The sequence below is a fragment of the Eubalaena glacialis genome, chromosome 8 (genome assembly GCF_028564815.1).
Source record: "Eubalaena glacialis isolate mEubGla1 chromosome 8, mEubGla1.1.hap2.+ XY, whole genome shotgun sequence".
Lineage (NCBI taxonomy): Eukaryota > Metazoa > Chordata > Mammalia > Artiodactyla > Balaenidae > Eubalaena > Eubalaena glacialis.
This window is the reverse complement of record NC_083723.1, coordinates 65596912-65617016: the sequence shown is the minus strand read 5'-3', so window position 1 is coordinate 65617016 and position 20105 is coordinate 65596912. Positions and strand designations below refer to the sequence as shown.

Genomic DNA, 20105 nt, shown 5'->3' with positions numbered 1-20105 from the left:
ATGATAAAATGCCAAAATGAGCAGACTGGTACTAGATGGTACAGAGACTCAGGGAGAAGGAAACTAAGAGAGGTGAAGAACATCTTGCAAGAGTGGTCTATACTCTCTGTGTACACTCTCTCTCTTTACATTTCTTTGTTGAATCTACTCCACTCAGCTTCCCCCTCATCCACCCACTGAAACTGCTCTTGCCAAGGTCACCAAAGATTTCCATATTTCTAAATTCAGTGGTCATTTCCAATCTTACTTGACTTATCAAAGCATTTGCTTGAGTTGCCTACTTCTCTTTCTTGGCTTCCTCCTACATCACTGAGTGCTCCCTCTCAGTCTGCTTCCCTGGACCCACCCCACACCTGACCTCTTAACAATGAAGTGCTCAAGGACTCTTTTCTTCTTCATCTACACTGATTCCCTTGATGATCTCATGTCTGTAAATACCTTCTATATAAATAGTATCTAAATTTATATTTTCAGCCCCCAAATTTCCCCTGAATTCTTTTTTTTTTTTTTTGATTTATTTTCTTTATTTTTTGGGCTGCGTCGGGTCTTAGTTGTGGCATGTGGGGTCTTCGTTGAGGCATGCGGGATCTTTTGTTGCAGCGCGGGCTCTTCATTGTGGTGCTTGAGTTTCTCTCTAGCTGTGGCAGGCGGGTTTTTCTCTTTCTAGGTGTGGCGTGCGGACTCCAGGGCGCATGGGCTCTGTAGTTTGCGGCACGTGGACTCTCTCGTTGAGGCGCGTAAGCCCAGTAGTTGTGGCGCGTGGGCTTAGTTGCCTTGCGGCGTGTGGGATCTTAACTTCCCGACCAGGGATTGAACCTGCATCCCCTGCACTGGAAGGCAGATTCTTTACCACTGGACCACCAGGGAAGTCTCTCCCCTGAATTCTTGACTCATAATATCAATACATCCACATGGATGTCTAATATACATCTCAAACTTAACATGTTAACATGTCTGAAACTCAGCTGTCAATTTTTCTTCTCCCTCTGCCTTACTTTCTTCTCTCACAGTCTTCTTCATATTAATCAGGGTACTCAGGGCAAAAACCTGGAGACAACAGTGTGTCTCATATTCCACATTCAATCCATCAGCGAATTATGTCATCTTTCCCTTCAAAATATATTCAGAATTGGTTCTTTTTTCACCACTTCTACCACAACCCATGTCACCGAGTCATCATTGCCTCTTGCTTGGATTATTGCAACGGTCCCTAACTGTTCTTCCTGATTCCCCTCTTTCTCCCCTTAAAGGTGTTTTTGACATGGTGTCTAGAATAATCTCATTAAAATGTCAGTCAGATGTGTCACTTCTTTGCTCAATGTAAGAGCGTTCTGTAAGGACTTATGAAGCCAAATCCTTCCAATGCCCTTCAGATGCTACTCAAATTTGTCACCTCTGACCTCATCTCTTTGCCATCTCTTCCTGGCTCACTCTTCCCCAGACACACTGGCATTCTTGCTCTTCCTCTAATATATGAGGTTGTACTTCTTTCTCAGCTTTTTCGCTTGCCGTTCCTTATGCCCAGAAAGCTCTTACTCCAAATATCTTCATGGCTTCCTCCTTCACCTCCTTCAATCTTTACTCAATTGTCATCTTTTCATGAGGCTTTGGCAGTCCTTAATTGCTACCACAAGAGGTTCAGATGTCATCCTGTGAGATAGAGTTTTAAAATTCCAATCCATCTGCTTCTAGAGTAAGGTTTCTCAAAGTGTATTCTTCTGACAGGGTTCGTCAGGATCGCCTGGATGCTGTTAAAATGCATCCTTTTCAGGGTCAAAGCCCAGACCAGTAAATTGTAATTGAAAGTGGGGCTGGTAATGCACATTTTAATAACCTCCTCCAGGTGAAAATTAAGCAAACTAAGGTTTGGAAACTACTGTCTTAGAGTATCCTGGACAGTTATCTAGGATTGCTTAGGGATGGAACAAAGGAGAGGAGGTGGAGTGGAGAGTCTACAGATGCGGATCTAAGCAATCTCTCCCAGACTTAACCAGGGAAGATCTGAGTTTCTGTTTTACTTACCATGTGTCTGAGTGAGGATTCTCTTGAAGAAATGGTTTATTGGAAAAAATAAGTGAACACATAAAATAGCCCTCTCTATATATGGGAAAATAAAAGAAGTTTTATTTATTTATTTATTTTTGGTGTGCAATGGAATAACAGGGCAAATGTGTTATTTAAGAAATAATCCGGGGACTTCCCTGGTGGCACAGTGGTTAAGAATCCGCCTGCCAATGCAGGGGACACAGGTTTGAGCCCTGGTCCGGGAAGATCCCACATGCCGCGGAGCAACTAAGCCGGTATGCCACAACTACTAAAGCCCGCGGGCCTAGAGCCCATGCTCCGCAACAAGAGAAACCACTGCAATGAGAAGCCCGCACAGCAGTGCAGACCCAACGCAGCCAAAAACAGATTTAAAAGTAAATAAATAAATAAATTTAACTAAAAAAAGGAAAGCTTTAAAAAAAAAAAAAAAAGAAATAATCTGGAGGTGGTATAAGGAATTTAATCCATGCATCAGGCAAATATTTATTAAGCATCTATTATGTGTTTGGCACCATATTAGGTGCTGGGAGTACAAAGGTGAATAAGACATAGTCCCTACTATTATGGTGCTCACAGTAGTGAGATTAATGGGACTTGGGAAAGACTATAGCCAGGGAAAACATTTTAGAAGGCGGCTGTCCAGATATGAGATGATGAAGATCTAGATCTAGATCTAGACCACTTTTGATCTAGAGTGGTCGTAAGGAGGTGGGTGAAAGAGATATTCTGAAGGAAGACGTGATGAGATAATGTGCATGACTGATCTATGAGACATACACGAAAACAGTGAGAGCTAATTCTGAGGTTTAAAGGCTGTGTGCAAAGAAAACTTGGGTGTCACTAATGAAATTAGGGTAACTGTGACTAGGACTTTGTGTGTGTGCTGGGGGCGTGTTGGGAGTATTAGTGAGTTTACTCTTGTACGTTTAGTGTCAGACAACTGTAGGACATTTGAATGACGGTACCCTCTGGTTGCTGAAGATGTTAAGCTGTAGTTTAGGTTCAAAGGGGAGGCTTGAAACTAGAAAACTGACAGTTTGGGGAGAGTTACTCAGAGGAACCAGCATAGGAGACAAAAAGGAACACTCAGAGAGGCTGAAAAGAAACCTGATACGGATGGTTTCGTGGAGAATTGATGATGTAAAAATTGAGAAAGGCTATTGAATTCAGTTAAATGTAGGCTACAGGTTACTTTAGAGCCCTATCAATGCAGGGATGGAAATATGATTCAGGGGTGCTTAGTGAGACCTCAGAGATCATGAAGCAGGAGCCACAGGTGACTATGATGTCAGGAATTTAACTGTGATGGGAAAAAGTGCAAGTGTATTTTCTTGACCACGGGCTTCACAGTTCTCCTTTCTGCCAGATTCATTCAGAAGCTCAGAGCCATAAAGCCTAGAGTCCTATTTTCCTATGGGTCTAGTTAATCCCATTTACCAGATCCAAAGCTGGTGGTAGTTACGATAAGGTGTTCATTTTCCTTTCTTGAACTCCCCTCTCTCTAACTCCCCTTCTCTCCTCTTTTATCTGGTGCTGAAGGTGGAGGGGTTAAGGCAGGGTCTGATAGTACTGAAATGTGATACAGGATTTGCGGTGTATTAATGCAGAATGAAACTAGAATTTATGGACATCTGGGGATTTTGGGGTACCATGTCATGCTTGGCCCTGGAAATGAGAAGGGTTAATGAGTCAGTCATAGAGTAATCCATTCAAACTAAATTTCTCACTAGCCCCTGATTCTGAGAAGAATGTTAGAGGGTGTTTAGGGTGAGGGAGCTTCTGTCTTCGGTCCTAAGCCTCCCACTCTGGTCCTATTCCTTTCGCTCATTTCACCAGGCTGAGATTTGCCTGAAACTTTTTCCAATTATGCATATTTGAGCACTTCATAGATGAAGACTTGCTATTCCAGAGCCTCTGATGTGCTCTTTTGCAAGAGGTACACTAGGCTGTTTTCTGGACACTGTGCTTTCCAAGTGTGGCTGAAAGTTCAGCTCAAGCCAGTTCAAGGTAGGCAAGGGGTACAAAAGTGAATGACACAGTCCAGTAGAGAAGATTTAAACAGCATGGTGTAAATGATTAATAATATGTTTTGGTGCACAGATCTCTGAGAAAAGTGGAGAGGATGAAGGGTGATCTCTGAACAGAGGTATATAGGAAGATTAAGAGTTCATATAGAGGTTGAATTGAGAGAATTCAAAGCAAAGGAAAGAAGGTGCAGAGGCCCCAGGTTGAGACATACAGTTGTGTATTTAGAAGTTCTAAGGATCCTGTAACTGATGAATGTGAAGTATGCAGTCAAGCAGGGGCCAGGGGGCAGGAGATGAAGATGGATGAGTGGACAGAGGCCTGCTCAAAAGCAGTGTTCTGTGCTGAGCTAAGGAGTTTGACTTGATTCTATAAGCAGTGGGAAGTTGTGAGAAGATTTAAACAAGTGTGTGATGTGAACACATTTTTGTTGTAGCTTTATGGTGGCACAGAAGAGGGCATCTGTGTGGAGGTAGAAACTCAAAAGGCTGAGACCAGTTAGAAGGCCATTGCCATAGACCAGATGACTGATGATATGAACCTGAGTCAGTAGCAGGAGCAGAAACAGAGAAGGGAGGAGAGATATGAGAGATAATTAGGTAAAAAACTGAGAGGTGCTGGTATTTTATTTTTGATGTGTAGGAAACAAAAAGATGGCATAAAGACATCTAATTCTTAGGTTTTCAGTGAAGTAGTGGTGTCACCAATTAATCAGCTTTGACCATGATAATGCTGTAAAACAAATAATCCCCAAATATTGATGATTAAAGAACAAATATTTATTTCTTACTTTTGGATCTGCGGGGCTACAAGTCAGCTTTGGTGGCTGTGATCCAGATCACAGGTCAGGTTCTGGTCTGCTTCATGTGTTTTTTCATTTCAGGACCCATGCTGAAGGATGCAGCTTTTACCTGGTGTCTGCTATTCTTCTGCTGACTAGAGGATCAGGTAGGAACATGCTATACCTCTTGAAGGCTCTGATTAAGATTAAAAGGAATCCTAAAGAAGGATTTCCTAGGAAGTAAGGAGAGAAAGAAAGAAATAAAGAAAGAAAGAAAGAAAGGAAAAGAAAGGGAAGAGAAAAAGAGGAAAATTTGCATATATGGGGAGGTATATTCCTCCATTTCAATGAGAGGTCACTTGGCAAAGGGCATGGGCTTAATCATATTATAAGTAGAGAACTCCAGAATCTATCATACCAACTAACAGGATATGCATGTAACATAGTGATATAATGTGTTCAGCTTTAGGCATGCTAATTCTAAGTATCTCTAGGACATCTATCTCTAGGACATACAGACAATTGAATAGTTGGGTCAAGAAAAATATCAGAGCTGGACTTATGAACCTGTTGGTCATTGGGTGTTAAGTAAAAAATAAAACTGTGGAAATAGGCAGAATTGTCTAATCAGAGTGAAAAGAGACAAAGAGAGTTACTGATGGAGGCTTGAGAAGCACGAGTGTTTAATATATGAAGATGAGCAGCATGTAGATAATCTGAGAAGGAATGGTTAGAGGGTTAGTTGAAAAATTTGGAGAGAGGATGGTGGTACTGACTAGAGAAGAGATTTACGAGATGGAGGGGGTGGGAATGAATGGTCCAGTGATGCTGAGATTTGCTTTAAGTTGGCCTCCATGGAGAACCAGTGTGAAGAAGGAGATCTTATCTAACCTGAGAGGTTTCCTTTTAAAACTAAATTGCAGATTGACGCTCACAGAATCACTAGGGAAACAGTGGATAATGTAAATAGAACCCAGGGTATGGTCCCTGGCACTCAGTAAATGGTAGGCATTATTATCCTATTGAAATCTATGGAGCTTGGAGAAATTACTACCAGTTTAATACAAAATTTGATGTTAGACCATTTTGCTTTGAATTTTATCAAAAGCATTTTATTATTAGAGCCAGAGGAAGCAGAAAAATGTAATATTTTGTGATTTTTATGGCATAACCGTGAAGTTAATTATGGTGAAATTCTGGTGTAGTTGTTTTCATTAATTTGATGTTAAAAAGGGAAATTGAGAGGGTTGTTGCATCCCTGTGATATCTCTTATTTAAAAGATGTCTAATCCAAGACATTCTTATCATTAGGATCTTAGGGCTGAAGGGGCCATTTGTTCCCTGCCTGTATAAATCACCTTGTTTTTAAGTTCTGTCTTTATATTGCCAAATCAGAATAAAAGCTGAAAAAACATGTATGTTTCAAAATATCCACATACTTTAGATTATGGAGATGAAATATGCATTTTCAGACTTGCTTCTGATTTTCAGGTAACCACAGAGCTTGCAGTTTTTTCCTCATAATTTCTTCCATTTCAACGTGGTTCAGAGTCCTAGTGTTCTTCCTGGCTGAAAGCATATACTGTATTTCACTTTGTTAACAGAACACTGGTTACCAAGTTTTTTATCTTTAATGATTCTGCTTTAGAGAACCGTCAATTAATAATCCTTGGAGGGACCACCATGAAGAGTTTCTGTAATTAGATTATAATGCGAAGGTTTGCTTAGTCACAGTATTTTTTAAAAATTTTAATTATGATTTTTGGGCGATGACCCCAATCTTCCCATCTTTTACATTCAACTGCCTTTTAAAATTTAGCTATTTATTTATTTATTTATTTATTTATTTATTTTTGGCTGCGTTGTGTCTTCGTTGCTGCGCCTGGTCTTTCTCTAGTTGTGGCGAGTGGGGACTACTCTTTGTTGTGTTGCACGGGCTCTAGGCGCGTGAGCTTCAGTAGTTGTGGCACACGGGCTCAGTAGTTGTGACTCACGGGCTCTAGAGTGTAGCCTCCATAGTTGTGACGCACGGGCTTAGTTGCTTTGCGGCATATGGGATCTTCCCGGACCAGGGCCCGAACCCGTGTCCCCTGCATTGGCAGGTGATTCTTAACCACTACGCCACCAGGGAAGTCCCTCAACTGCGTTTTTAACGCTGATTTTCTTCAATTTCTCTTGTTGTGTTCATTTTCTTTTTAAAGTCTGTGAGTATAATTAAAACTACCCTACCTTTGAGAACCTTCTGTCCTCACCTAGCAGAATAAATGAAATATGGTTACAAAGACTGAGCATATAAATTACCTCTAGAAAAAGAAAATGCCTTCTACATAAAGCTTTTTGATTCCCTTTAAATTTATTTATTTTTAAATTCCAGAGCTTGTCGGCTATTTTTTCTCTCTAGTCCAATGATCTTGTTATTAAAGCATTCTTGTAAAGGTAATTTAGCACACATGCCTCATAGTTATTAACCAAGTTCTACTACATTCAAATATCAAATCACTTTGCAGATGATACTTCCTTCCTTCCACTAGCAAAATATCTTGGGGTGTGGAGGGGCCTGGGGGTTCTTAATTGTCCTGAGTGACATTCAAGAATTCTGCAAAAGTAGTGGAAATGGCTTTGGGTCTTTTAAATAAATATTCATATGTATAATAAAGATGCCACTCTGAGTGTAGAGTCTCATAAATCAATGACATCAAAAACGTGCAGAACAATTTATATGAAAAATTATATAATTAATACAATAGAGCCAACCTTTGACCTAGAAGAAAGGGTATGAGGATGGGGCAGAGAAGGAATGCCCCCAAAAGGCCTTGAACTCAAACCTACAAACACGCTTGACTTAAAATCTTTGAAATGCACTGAACAGAATATATTCTTTTAAATTATTAATATTTTTGAAAATCATAATACATTATAAAATTGTTATTTGTGAAGTAAATTTTTTAAACCTGAGATGACTTCACATTTAATCATACAAAAACAAAATAAAGTTATTTTAGAACTGGAAGGCACTTTAGACATCATCTAACACTACTTTCTCATTATATAGGGGAGGGTTCTGAGGTCAGGGGAATCTTCAGGTACTTTCCCAAGGTCATACCACATGTAAATACCAGGTTATACTGTGGTCAAGGCAGACAGATAATGCATGCTTTGTAAGTTTTTGGCACTATTAGGGGAGAAATAGGTACAATGCACTTACTATGTACGAAGTGATTTAATTTGGCCTGCAGCTTAAGCAAGACCACAGCTGGGTGCTTCATAACTACATATTTACTTGGATTTTGGGTAAAAGATGATGGTATTCATGCATTTTAAAGACAGATTCATTTTAGGGCAGAGTTTTGTAGAACTCAAAATTAATCTCTTTCTTGCTTCTTCCCAGCCCCAAGATAATTCAAACTTTTAACTCCTGTCCTCCTTCTCCCACTCAGAAAAAGAGAATCATACAAATGAACTGAAACAAATCAACCAAAACAGCTAATTACAGTTAACAGGATTATCATTTTATTTCACATGAATTCTAATTTTAATTTGTTCTAGTTTTAATTATCAGGAAAATTGTTTAGTATCACTGTTTCCTTTTTGAGGTCAGCCCATTTTAGTTCTTTTAAAAATATATTTCTTGGAGATAAGCATATATTATTGCTTTATAATATTCAGTTCAGATTGGATCAGGTAGATTGGGGAAAAGCCAAGGGCAGAGGACTGTGTTTTACTGTGGTTATAATTCATGCTAAATTTATATGTGTATTAAGTTGCATCACACAAAATTTAGAGAGTGATTTCTGAAAGGATTCTCAACATGACTAAAGTCTGAAAAAAATGGCATGAGTACTATACTTCTTAAAGATAATCACACTTTTGTTCTATCCTGGTAAGGCTGATTGTGGATGAATTCTAAGAGTGCATTTTAGAGTAGGGTACTACTTTAAACAGAAGAACGTATGAGAATCATGCCCTTAATGTTTTTAGTTCTTTTTAAAGCAAATGATAGGAAAGAAGGAGGGTGAAGCAGCCATCCTTCTTTCCCCTACCCCCACTCCACCAATGTTACGTTATTAAAATTGGAGAGGTTTAGCAGAAACAATAATAAGTTTTTCATTGTTACTTGGCTTAGTGTCCTTTTCTGATTGAGTACTACAGGAAATGAAGACTTCTACAAAGAGACAAAAATGACAATCCACTGTTGTTTCATATCCCAGGCCAAGGGTCTTGTAGGATCCATGAGAGTTGAATGTCAGGGCAGAAGGTCTCAGGTCATTACCATAAAAAGCTCTTTGGCACCCTGTGTCATAGAACAAAGTGTCAGACCAGTTCCCATTACTAGGTGCCTGTGGTGCTTTTCTTCAATAATCAGTCCCATTCAGACAGAGATTTTAAGGTCCTTGATCGTCTTTCTGTTTCACAAGCAGTAATTTTTTAAGGCTAAATGGCCCTAGAGGGAGAATGTTTTTGAAGTAAGGTTTAGAAAAAGAACTTGTTCTATCCCGAAGCTGGCCTGATTCTTTCTCCTTTTTCCCTAAGGGTCAGATGCAAGTTCAGCTCGGAGGGCACCAAACTTGGGCATGTGGGTAGAGGGCAGCATTCACTCCAGCTCCACATTCCAGCAGTGGAGCTAATGTACAAGTGGGGATCAATTTTAGGGTGGCCTGCTGAATACCAAAGGGTGGAATCAGACAAAGCTTCCTTTGCCCTACTTTGACCCTCAGCCTCAGATATGGGTACTTTTTTTTTCTTCTTGAAACTTTTTAATAGCATGAAAAACCTGGGAAGTGAAGATAGCCAAGATAACATTGCAACTATGCTCTATATAAATGTGTATTTTTTTCTAAAGTGCATTTTCAGAGTCCCAATTAGAAAATGTGCTTCACTGCTTTACTCTGCATATGCCCCAATGAATTCCAGGAGGTCACAGAGGCAGAGTACGACTTTGGAGATTAGAAGAGCTTGCTCTTTGAAGAGCTATTTTTAGCTTGGAAGGGAGCGTGTAGGCCTGGAAGTGCCTGGCAGGTATGTCCTACAGTGGGGATCTAAATTGGAGGTCTGATTCCAGGCCAAGGTCTCAGCAAGGCTCCTTCTGCATTTGCTCTAGCAAAGGGTGGTTCTGCTGATTGTCACTGCTCTGTTGGGGAGTGGGGGTTACCAGCTTTCCCTCGGGGAACTCAACCTGTGGTTGGGGGAGACCTCTTGTGTAGAGGGTACATTGTGTCTGGGCCCCGACTGACCTGAGCAGAAACACTAGAGCCTGAGGTGTCCAATAGCCATGCTGGAGGAAAGGACTCCCCAGGACTCATTGAAAATCACGGTTCTATTTTGATGGTCACTAACTGGGGCTCCTGAGATAAATTTCAAACCAACACTTATATAGAATTGTCATCCCGCAGAGTGCACCATTCCAGGCCAGGCACTAGCGAAGGGCAGGCTTGGAGAGGTAACAGGTGAGGTAGGAGGAAGAAAAATGTCCGCTCTGACTTGTGGACTGAGTCTGGACCCGTTGAGGAGATGCTGGCCTCCCCGCCGGCAGAGAGGGCCTGGTCCCGGGATCTCACCGGATACGGGTGAAGCTGGCCTGAGGGTTGTGTGATGGACAGGGTGAAGGGGAGAAGACAAGGACAAGGTTTGAGAGGGAATGGCGAGGGTGAGATAGAGACACAGATATACAGAGACGGAGAGGGTCAGAAATCCTGAGAGAGACACAGAAAGAGGTAGAAAGACGCCGAGGGACAGGCATGGAGTACAAGAAAGACAGAGGATACAGAAAAGAGAGTGAGAGATAGAGACAGCAAGGGAGAGATTGAGAAAAACAGAGACAGTGAGAGTCAGAGCAAAGAGGTGGAGACTGGGAGATACTGGTTGAGGAAGAGGTTTTAGGAGCGAGGGAGGTGGCAAAGGCTGGAAGCATCCCCCATCACCCCACCTCCACTCCCAGGCCGCACCCCCGCCTTGCTCAGCCCACGACTAGGAGTCGAGCGCGCAAGGTCGCCCAGTCCTCTCGGCTGTCGCGCGCTGAATGGCTGGCGGTCCGCAGCGCCCGGGTCTCGGGCCTCCCAGCTACAGGTCCGCCCGCGTAGGCGCCCAAGGCGGGCTGGGGAGACCTGCACCCTCCTGCGCCCGTTTCCGCCCTACGCACCGCCCCACTACGCTTCCCGCCACTCCTCTGGCGGTCGCAGTCCTCCTCACGACCCTTGGGAAGGGTGCACTGCGGCCACCAGGGACACCGCAGGAGCCACTTCTCCCTGCGGGCCCAGCCCGCTGAGAGCCTAGGAGCGGGATCCATTTACACGGGGTATTAATTGGTCTCTGAGGAATCGTTCGCCCACGTGCCGATGTAATTGCCCGAGTCAGGAAGGTAGGCGAGCCGAGCGGTGGACCTACGGAGAAAGCACCACGGCACCGGCGCCGAGAACCCCAGCGCACTCCAGAGCGTCCCCCAGTGGCCGGGCAGGACCACGGATAGAGCCTGCGACTCCGCTCCGGAGTGGCTCTCGGGCTTCTCAGTGCCGCCGGTAGAGGTACAGCTGCTGGGTGCGCCAGGATCCTCGGGGCTCTGCTCACCCACCCCTCCCTCTGAAACTCGGACTGCTTGCGCCTGCCGTGTGGCTGTTTTCTTCCGAAAGGCCAGTGTCTTATCTCTCAAGTTCAAGTCCTGAGGACTTGCCCAGTCTCCTCCCCTTAAGTCATCTCTACCATCCTTCGGCAGCCTCGGGAATCAGCGAGCCTCGGACCGCTCGTCCCAGATCCAACGCGGGCAGTCCCGGTCTGTCCGGTGCAATAGCCCGGCGCATTCGCTTCTCACCCTCCCTCTCTTTCTCCCTCCCTTTCTCTCTTCCTCGCTTTTCCCCTCTACTTCCCCTCCCTCTCTTGCCTCTTAAGTTTCCTGCACCGTGAATCCAACTGTGCCAAGCCTAGGCTCCCGCGGAACCAATCCTGAGCGCGACCCGGGCACTGGGACGCGGACTCTGCCGAGGCTGGGCAAGGCAGCGGGACCGGTCCGCGCCCGAGCATGGAGATGAAGCGCCAGGGAGGGCATGTCCGGGACGCCGGAGACGCCAGGCCCGAGTAGCTCCTCCATGGAGCCTTCGCAGAGCGGTCCCTGCCTGCCGGATTCGCCCCCAGTCCTGTGCGGTACGTACCCTCCGCCTCCACAGTCCCGGTATGGGGGACACCTTGGGGTGGGGTAGTGGGGCAGCAGGAAGGGGCAGCAGGGAAGGCCACTGGTCGGGAGACAGAGTGAACCTGAGGGGTGACCCTCACAGACCCGGGCAGGCTTCCACTCTAGAAGTTAGCGACTGGCTGTGTCCCTTCTCTCGAAAAAAGTAGTACGTGTGTATGCGCGTGGTATCTCTGTGTGTGCAGGGCGCTCGAATGGGTAAATTGAACCCGGCTTTCCTATATGCAAATTGCATTCACTTTCCCCACCCCCATCGCACCAAACGCGTGGAGATACCCGGTACCTAATCCTGGTCAGCTCTACCTACCCCTTCCTCTTCCCGCGCCCCCCTCGCTCAATATCTCTCGCTCGCTCTCCCTCTCTCTTTCTCTCTCCACCTCTCTCTGCTGGTGTGTACGTGTGTGAGCACTGCCAGGGCTGGCGAAGAACCAGCCACCGCCTTTAGTCTGAGTCTCCCGGCCATCAAACACTAGGGCAGGTCTCGCTGCCAGAGACGCTTGGGCTCGGAACCAGCCTGCACGCGGCTCTGTGTGCCCCGCCACCTCCTGGCTCCACCTCCCGGGAACTCGCACCCGAGCAGCGTAGGGCGCAAGGAGCCCCTCATCCTCCAACCCTCCTGCCCGCCTGCCTGCGGAACGCGCGCTCGCGGGTTTCAGGCGCTGGATTTGCTCGCTTTTCAATTTTTCCTGCCTCCCCCACCTCCGGGTTTTTTTTGGTCCATCCCTCCCGCCACGACCCCCTTTCCGCGCTTGGTTGCCAAGCCTAACCTTGCCCGTGTGGTCATGGGATGTCTAATTTCATTTGTATCTAGGCTACTGAGAGCGCTCCTTGCTCTGTAAAGTGGATGTCAGTTGGATCTATGTTTTTGAAGGAACAAAGACTCAGCGAAGGCACCGCCGAGGAAGTTTGAGACGCGGGAGGATGCAGGCTACGTGCTGGTACGTGCTTCTCCTCTTGCAGCCCACCGTCTACTTGGTAAGTCGCTGCCAATCCCGCGCCCCCGCAATCACACCCTGGTCGCAAGGCCAGGCAACTGGGGGCGCGCGGGAGGAGGGTGAGACCGCCAGTTCAGCGAGAGCGACGTTCCTAGCGACGGTGTCGGAACAACTTTGGCAAACTGGTCTCCCGATCCCTGTGGGATTTTCCGGGGTTCCCACCCTCGTTTCCTGCTCCAGTGCCCCCTCTCCTGCGAGTGATTCTAAACCGCGTCTAGGGCGCCCTAGACATCCAGAAACCGAGGAGATAGCTGGACGGGATGCTTTATGGGGAGAGAAGGCAAAGAGAAGGGGTGGAAGACAGGGAACTCTCATTAGTTCATCCAGAGTTTAAACAAAAGGAAATGGAGGTGGAGAATGGAAAGCAATGAATCTGCCCAGGTCCCTGACTTTGAAAGTAAATCCACCCACCTAACCCCCAGTTTGGAGATGCGGCGCATAAAGAAGTGCAGGTAACTTTGTTCGACTTGTAGGGTTCAGACAGGACAAGTTTAACTATCTAGGAGCCCCACAAGCGTCCAGATGGAGTTGGGTCAGAGATGCTCCAGCAAACATATAGAGGCTCCCCCTCCCTCTCCTCCCAATCTCTCCTTTCCACCAAATAACCAAACCCCAGTTCCAGTGCTGAGCCCCTTATTAGGGAGTGGCAGACCTTGTGCCGAGTTTTCTGAGGTCCGGACTTTGACCACTGTTAGAACTGGGGTTTGCGTGGGCCGGGGTGGGGTGGGGGGCTTTGAGGGAAGCACTTTATTGTGGTGGCGGTGGATTGGTAGCTGTGGGCACCGCGCGGAGCCAAGACCGAGAGCGCAATTTCTCGGGTCTGACTCCAGGGAGGACCAGGGACAGTCTTATCCTGCTGGTGAAGTTGTGCTCAGTGCACAGAACCCCATAACGTACCCCTGGGCCGCAGGAGCGCACTGAGGGCTCTATGTGTTCCGACTAGGAGCAAGAAGCGCTGGGGCGGCATGATGGGTTGAATAAACGGGAATGGGGTGAGCGGTGCCGTCTCAACCCCAAGGGCTTCAGAACCCACAATCCTTGGAGCAAGTGTTGCCATCCCTGCAGTTGAGAGCGTTTCCCAGCTGTTGCCCTGGTGCCTGTGACTGCAGGGCTGCTAGTTGTGTGAACCCTGTATATGCTAATGAATGTGTATGTATACGTGTGTGTGAATATGAATGTAAGGGTATGTGTGTAAACGGGTTTCAGCTGGAATCCAAGAACCCTCAGTGTTGCGTGTGTTTGCACCTTTATCGCCTGACCATGGCAGCTGCGGACGCCAGAGGGCGCTGCGCGTCAGTGTCCTCGCCTACAGGACACCTTGGGGTAAACAGGTGAAAGCCCGGGCAGCCAATCCAAAAGAACGGCCTTTCTGACTCCGTTACTGAAGTCTGTGCCTTCCCCGGCTAGAACGCAGACACACTGCAAAAAGTGTCCTTCCCATTTCTCATCTTCAATCATTCTTGCCCCCACCTGTGTCCAGTAGACCCACTGACATTGAGAGCTTAGAGAAGCAGGGCAGAAAGTTTGGCCAGAGGAAATATAGAAATTGTTTGTTGAAAGAAGGGGGAGGGACCCAAAGTGAAAGCTACAGAGGGAGAATATTAAAGATTCCCTTGACCATGGAAACCCTCCTGCCCTTCTCCTCTGCATACCTTTACGCAGGACCTGAACCTCAGGACTGTTCTTAACGTCCTTGAACTGTGCTCACACACGGCAAAAGCTCGCGGCTGTGGTGCAGTTATTGCTTGGAACAAGTATTTCGATAGTCTGGAAAATAATCTGTCAAAAGTAGAAGTGAAATCAATACGTTGTGTTAAATTTTAAATGTGTTTGTTGGCAGTTAAACCGTTTTCCACTCATTACAACAACAGTGCTGGATTTATTCTAATGCGCTGCGTTCTCAACAACAAGCGCATTAATTCTCCTTTAATTGTAAACTGGGAGCATTTGAAAACCATTCACTGTGAAAATTATGCTGATTCAATTACCGTTTAGTTACAGACTTCATTACCTGAATGCCTTTTGGCAATACAGAGAAAGGAGACAATTTTTCCAATTTCACTCAAAACAATACAAAATGTGAACAATAAAATAGAGAAGGCGATTTAGAAGTCCATTCTTTTTCTCTCCGATCTAAAGTTGTTTTGTGTGTCGGGGATTAGGAACCACACGCACCACAAAAACAAAAGGCTGGTGGCTGTGACCCAAGGCAGTATTTCCAGGGATTGCAGTCCCACGGTTATTTGTCGGCAAAATCCCAAGCTGTTTTCCTGGAGGAGCAAGAAGCTGACTTTTACCATGGAAATGAATTTAGAAAGGTGAATTGGGCAGTCAGGACAGGTTGGATTTCAGCAAGTAAATAAGTAGAAACCCTTGATTAAGTCTCTGGGGCAATGAGACAGACCAAGAAGTGGTCAAAGCTTCTTTCTCCATCTATTTTGTTAAATACCAGAAACAGTAACTGAATTTATCATTTGTTTGGAGCCGCACCCCAAAACATCCCAGACCTTTGCAAGAAACTGCAATAGATGCCTGCAGGTTGTCAGGAGATGCTTCAAGTTACACTCCAAAAAGGCAGGGGTGGCAGAACCATTATTTTATTTTTCCCCTTGAATTGCCACAATCCAGGGAGGAGTTTAATGAATAATTTTTTTGTCCTTATGGACTCACACCACAAGTTAAGTGACAGGGGCACTCTGTACATTGCCTCATAGCTGATACCACAGTGCACCTTTCTCTTTAAGCCCCTCGAATCCCAGTTATATTTCCCAAGGAGTAATCACACATTATGTTCCAGGATCAAGATTTGTTTAGGTATCTCCTATGCAACAATATTTAGGCTTCTGCTTAGAGACATACCTTAAATACTCCCAATTTTGAGAAGATATTTTTTTTAAATGAAAAATAACTCTCTATCCAGCAGATCAATGCTCCATATTTAAGCCACAGTTCCCAGCCTGTATTTAGGTGAATGTTCTCACAGTATGTTTCTTGGCCCAGGGTTCTTTGAATGCCTGTTCTAGTTTGAGAATTTTGAGTCTTTTTGTGCTTTGAGAGATGGGTCTGTCCTGTTTCAAACTAGAAGCTTATTTTAATACTGCAATGGAAAGTTAATTAGAGATGTGTCTGCAAAGTTACCTCCTGAAGCATATTAGCTAGGATACTCAAAAATCACCACAGGGCAAACTCCAGCCATAAATGCAGGGGAGTGGGAAATCATTGGGAAAAAAAAAAAAGGCACGAAAATCTTCTGTTTACTGAATGTTATTGAATTGCAGATTTAAAATTCTGAATTCAGCAGGAGAGGAACTTATAGTGTAATAATACTTGTTAAAAATAAAAAAGTCCTGCAATCTTTATTCTCCTGTCAGTTCTGGACTGATTGCAGGATATTTTCAGTATGATATAATGGGGTAACAGATAATAGCATTTTAACAGAATTGAAGCACACACTGGATAATCTAGGGAAATGTGGTTTCTGGATCGGAAGAATGAGGGTCCTAAGTTGAGTTATGAGCTGAAGGACAGGCATGGGCACACAGGAAGGGCACCTCCCAGCAGAAGGCAGAGGTGTCCTGCTTGGGGGCTCACCTGTGGCAATTTTCAGAGGCAAGAATTAAGTAAAATGAGCACTCCCAGGGCATGTTAACAAAAACGTTACTCAGAAACTGAGTCCAGATATTCTGCTGAGAGGCTGCATGATGCTACTGTGATCAAGTCACACATCCACAGTCTATTCTGAGAAGAGGCCCCTTGTCCTCCAATTTAGTTCCCACCATTTTTGCTAGGAAATTAATTTGCTAATAATCTAGTCGCTTTTTTAACCGATATGGGCAAAAATGGAAAGTTCTTTCTAAAACTTGTGCTTAACATTTTGATTCATCTATTCCCTCGAATTTAGGGTATCCTGAAAGTATGAATTCCATACCAATTGTTTAATAGAGATTAAAGCATGGTTAATATATTCATGGAATACTACCTCTACACTGTTAGAAGCCAGACTGTTTGGGTGAAGTCCACTCATTATGAAGGTAGCTGTTAAGAAATGTGGAAGCTAAGGGAAAAGTAGCAGGAAAGAGATCACCAATGTCTATCCTTTGGACTAGGTATGTGTACTTCCCATTCTTTGAAAATTAAGCCAGCTGACCACTGAACATTTTAATTAATTTCAGCTTATTCCTGAAAAGAAAAGCGCATTAACTACCTCACAGCAGTGATTCAGTGTTCTCTGTTAAGGTCAGTTCTTGGAGGCAGTACTATAAGTTACCCAATCCCACTGAATTTCCTGACTCTTGTGCCCTAGATTAGCCTTCCAGATAAAGGATTAAACCTAGATTTTTGAAGGAGCCTATGCCCCAGCAGCACAAAATGAGAATTCACGAGTCTCAAGACCTATTCCAGGGCTCTGTGAGAGGAGAAGTTGCTACTACTCCAGGCATTTCCCTGAAATAGTCAACTCTCCACTGACCAGGAAAGCAGCTCTCTGGGTGTGTGGAAAGCGCTTGGGTGGGTCGCACTTCTACTCACTTCCAGGAGGATTATACTGGTCTGGGGTCTTCTAGTGACAGTTTTGGGGAAACAGCTTTCAGTATTAGAAGGAGAGAACTAGAATTGCTCCAACTTTCTCAGCAGTATTTCCCCAGAAAGCCATTAAGTTCGTGGCGCCTCTTTGTGTGAAGTTGATTTCCATCTGGCTTTGAATTGTTGGCGGCTATTTCCTCTTTAATGAAAGTGTTGTCTGGGTGAAAAATATATCAGGTGGCAGGGAAATTGGTTGATTTTTTTGAGATAGGTGCCCAATGTCCTACTTTTCTATCTGAGGGAAGATTTTCTGCAGACTACAGAAATTGACAGTATTGTCCAGGTAATAACCACCGACGACAATATTTTCAAAAGGGCATTTGAGTGATGAAAGCATTTGGATATTGCTTTTTCAAATAAGCAATTTTCTCTCTTGGGCTTCTTTGATTTTTATAGGGGGTGGGGGAGAAGAGGCCACGCATTGGCAAAGGGATGCCTTCCCGGTTTTGCCTAGTTCTGAAATACCTAGGTACTTGTCAGCCTTGCTTGGAATTGCGGGGTCTGAAGAGCTCTCAGTGAGTTTGACTGTGGCCGCAGTGATATTAAGGGTCAAAAGGGAATCCTGAGAATGAAGAATAACCCTCTTCTTGCACTCTTCCTCCCATAAAGAAAGCTGATGGAAGCTGTGAAAGTTTGCCTGCTCTCAAGTGGCTAGCTAGGAAGCGTTTTCTTTCTTTCTTTCTTTCTTTCTTTCTTCCTTTCTTCCTTTCTTTCTTTCTTTCTTTCTTTCTTCCTTTCTTTCTTTCTTTCTTTCTTTCTTTCTTTCTTTCTTTCTTTCTTTCTTTCTTTCTTTCTTTCTTTCTTTCTTTCTTTCTTTCTTTCTTTCTCTCTTTCTTTCTCTCTTTCTTTCTCTCTTTCTTTCTTTTTTTAAAATATGCCTAGGTTTGATTCGATTCAGGTAAGTTCTCTTAAAGCAACCTCGTCCTTTAGGAGCTTTCAGATCTCATTCTAAGACCTTAACAGTCCGCTCCATTTTAATTAATAGAGGGAAGTAGGCGAGTTAGCCTGCCGGGCGCCGTCGGGTCAGCGACTTCCAGGAGCAGCTGGGTGGTGGTAAGGCGTGTCTGCTCCCTCGCCTCCCCCTACATTCTTCTAGCCAGTCCTGCCGACAGTTTGCGGGAAGTTGCGATCTTGATTTACCCGCCACTCCAGCTCCAGACCAGCTCTTTTTCTCCAAGTCAGCACTAACCCCTCCCGGAGCTCGGTAAACACGGCGCGCGCACATTTTTCTGCTGCCGATGGGCAGGTTGACGACTCCGCTTGAAGGAATGTGACAATAAAGTGGGAACCAAAGCTTGGCAAGCACTTAATCAAGGATAAAAAGGTTCCGCCGTAAGGATGTCACTCAATTTATTGTGAAAGTCGAATGAATTACCTTTAATGAAAGTGCTTCCCAGATGAATATTACCGGCAATTTCCTGAGCTGGCTCTGTCAGCACGAGATGAGGAAATGCCAACCCAGATCAGGAAAGAGCGCCCATCTCAATTACTATGCCAGCTTTCCAAGAGCGGCTTTTTATTGAGATGATATGTATTGGCGGCTTCTTGAAGCCCCTCCGCGCGCCCAGGAGCGCGTTGGCGCATTTTCCAAGTTTGCTGTCTGCCCTGGCGGGTTGCTGGCTGTTGTTTAAACTTCTAATGAGCTCGCCGCGTTTCTGCTGCGGGCTCCAAACCTGGTTACCTCCTCTGTAAACAGCTTTCCCTAGTATGTTTTGTTTACTTCGGAGGTGGGGGCTGGCGGGGGGTGGGTGGGGGTGGGGCGGAGAGAATTCCCCCTCTCGGGGTCCCACTGTTATAGAAGGTTCCTCGGCATCAGGTCGGAGGCTCGGGAAGGCAAGGCGGCGCCCAGAGCTGGGGCCTGGGGAGAGTGCGTGCCGTAGGGCCTCAGGAGCAGAGAGCGCGCGGCACGTGCCCCTCCCGCCGCGGCTAGCGAAAAGCCTTCGCCGGCTCCCACTTCCTTTAAATTAATGAGCGTATTTTACTTGTTCCAGCCGGAAATACGATGGGGAGGGGGATAAGCAGGCCGCGGCCGGAGCGCACCGCTGCGTCTGCATGAGAATGGAGAACCGTGAGGCTTTTCTGGTGCTGTTTTTCTCCCACAGCAAGACAAATTGCTGCTTGTAAAAACCGAGTGTTTCCTTAGAAACTGGCTCGTGGGGGCTCTGCTCGTCCCTGCCGAACCTGACTCTGGCCGGGCCTCGCCCGATATCCCCGCCGCCCTAATGGATTCTGACGGGAAGGATCGAGGCAGCGGCTCGAGGGCCGCGAAGAGAGGCTCTGCGCCCTCGCCCCACCGGAGGGAGCGGGCGTCCTCCTGACATAGGCCGCCCTCGTTCTCAGACCCCCTTCCCACCCATTGATTTTCAAGGCCATTTCAAGTCATCCTCTTCAGTTAGAAGCGAGAAACTTCCTTCGACGTAGGCTTCAGACCCTCGACTCGGAAACTCAGCCCTCTGACCGAAGCCGCGGAGTTCGGGCCCGGGGAAGTTTCCCAGCCTGA

General features: G+C 45.5%; 1 protein-coding gene across 1 annotated transcript in view; it reads left to right on the top strand.

Annotated features, from left to right (window-relative positions):
- The first annotated feature begins 12943 nt into the window (after nt 1-12943).
- The window catches only part of NXPH1 (neurexophilin 1), a 278222-nt gene continuing 271060 nt past the window's right edge, over nt 12944-20105 (top strand). Inside the window, exon 1 of the mRNA XM_061197752.1 lies at nt 12944-13004. Coding sequence (XP_061053735.1) covers nt 12951-13004 — 54 coding nt within the window. The 5' untranslated portion in view covers nt 12944-12950. The remainder of the gene's footprint in view (nt 13005-20105) is intronic.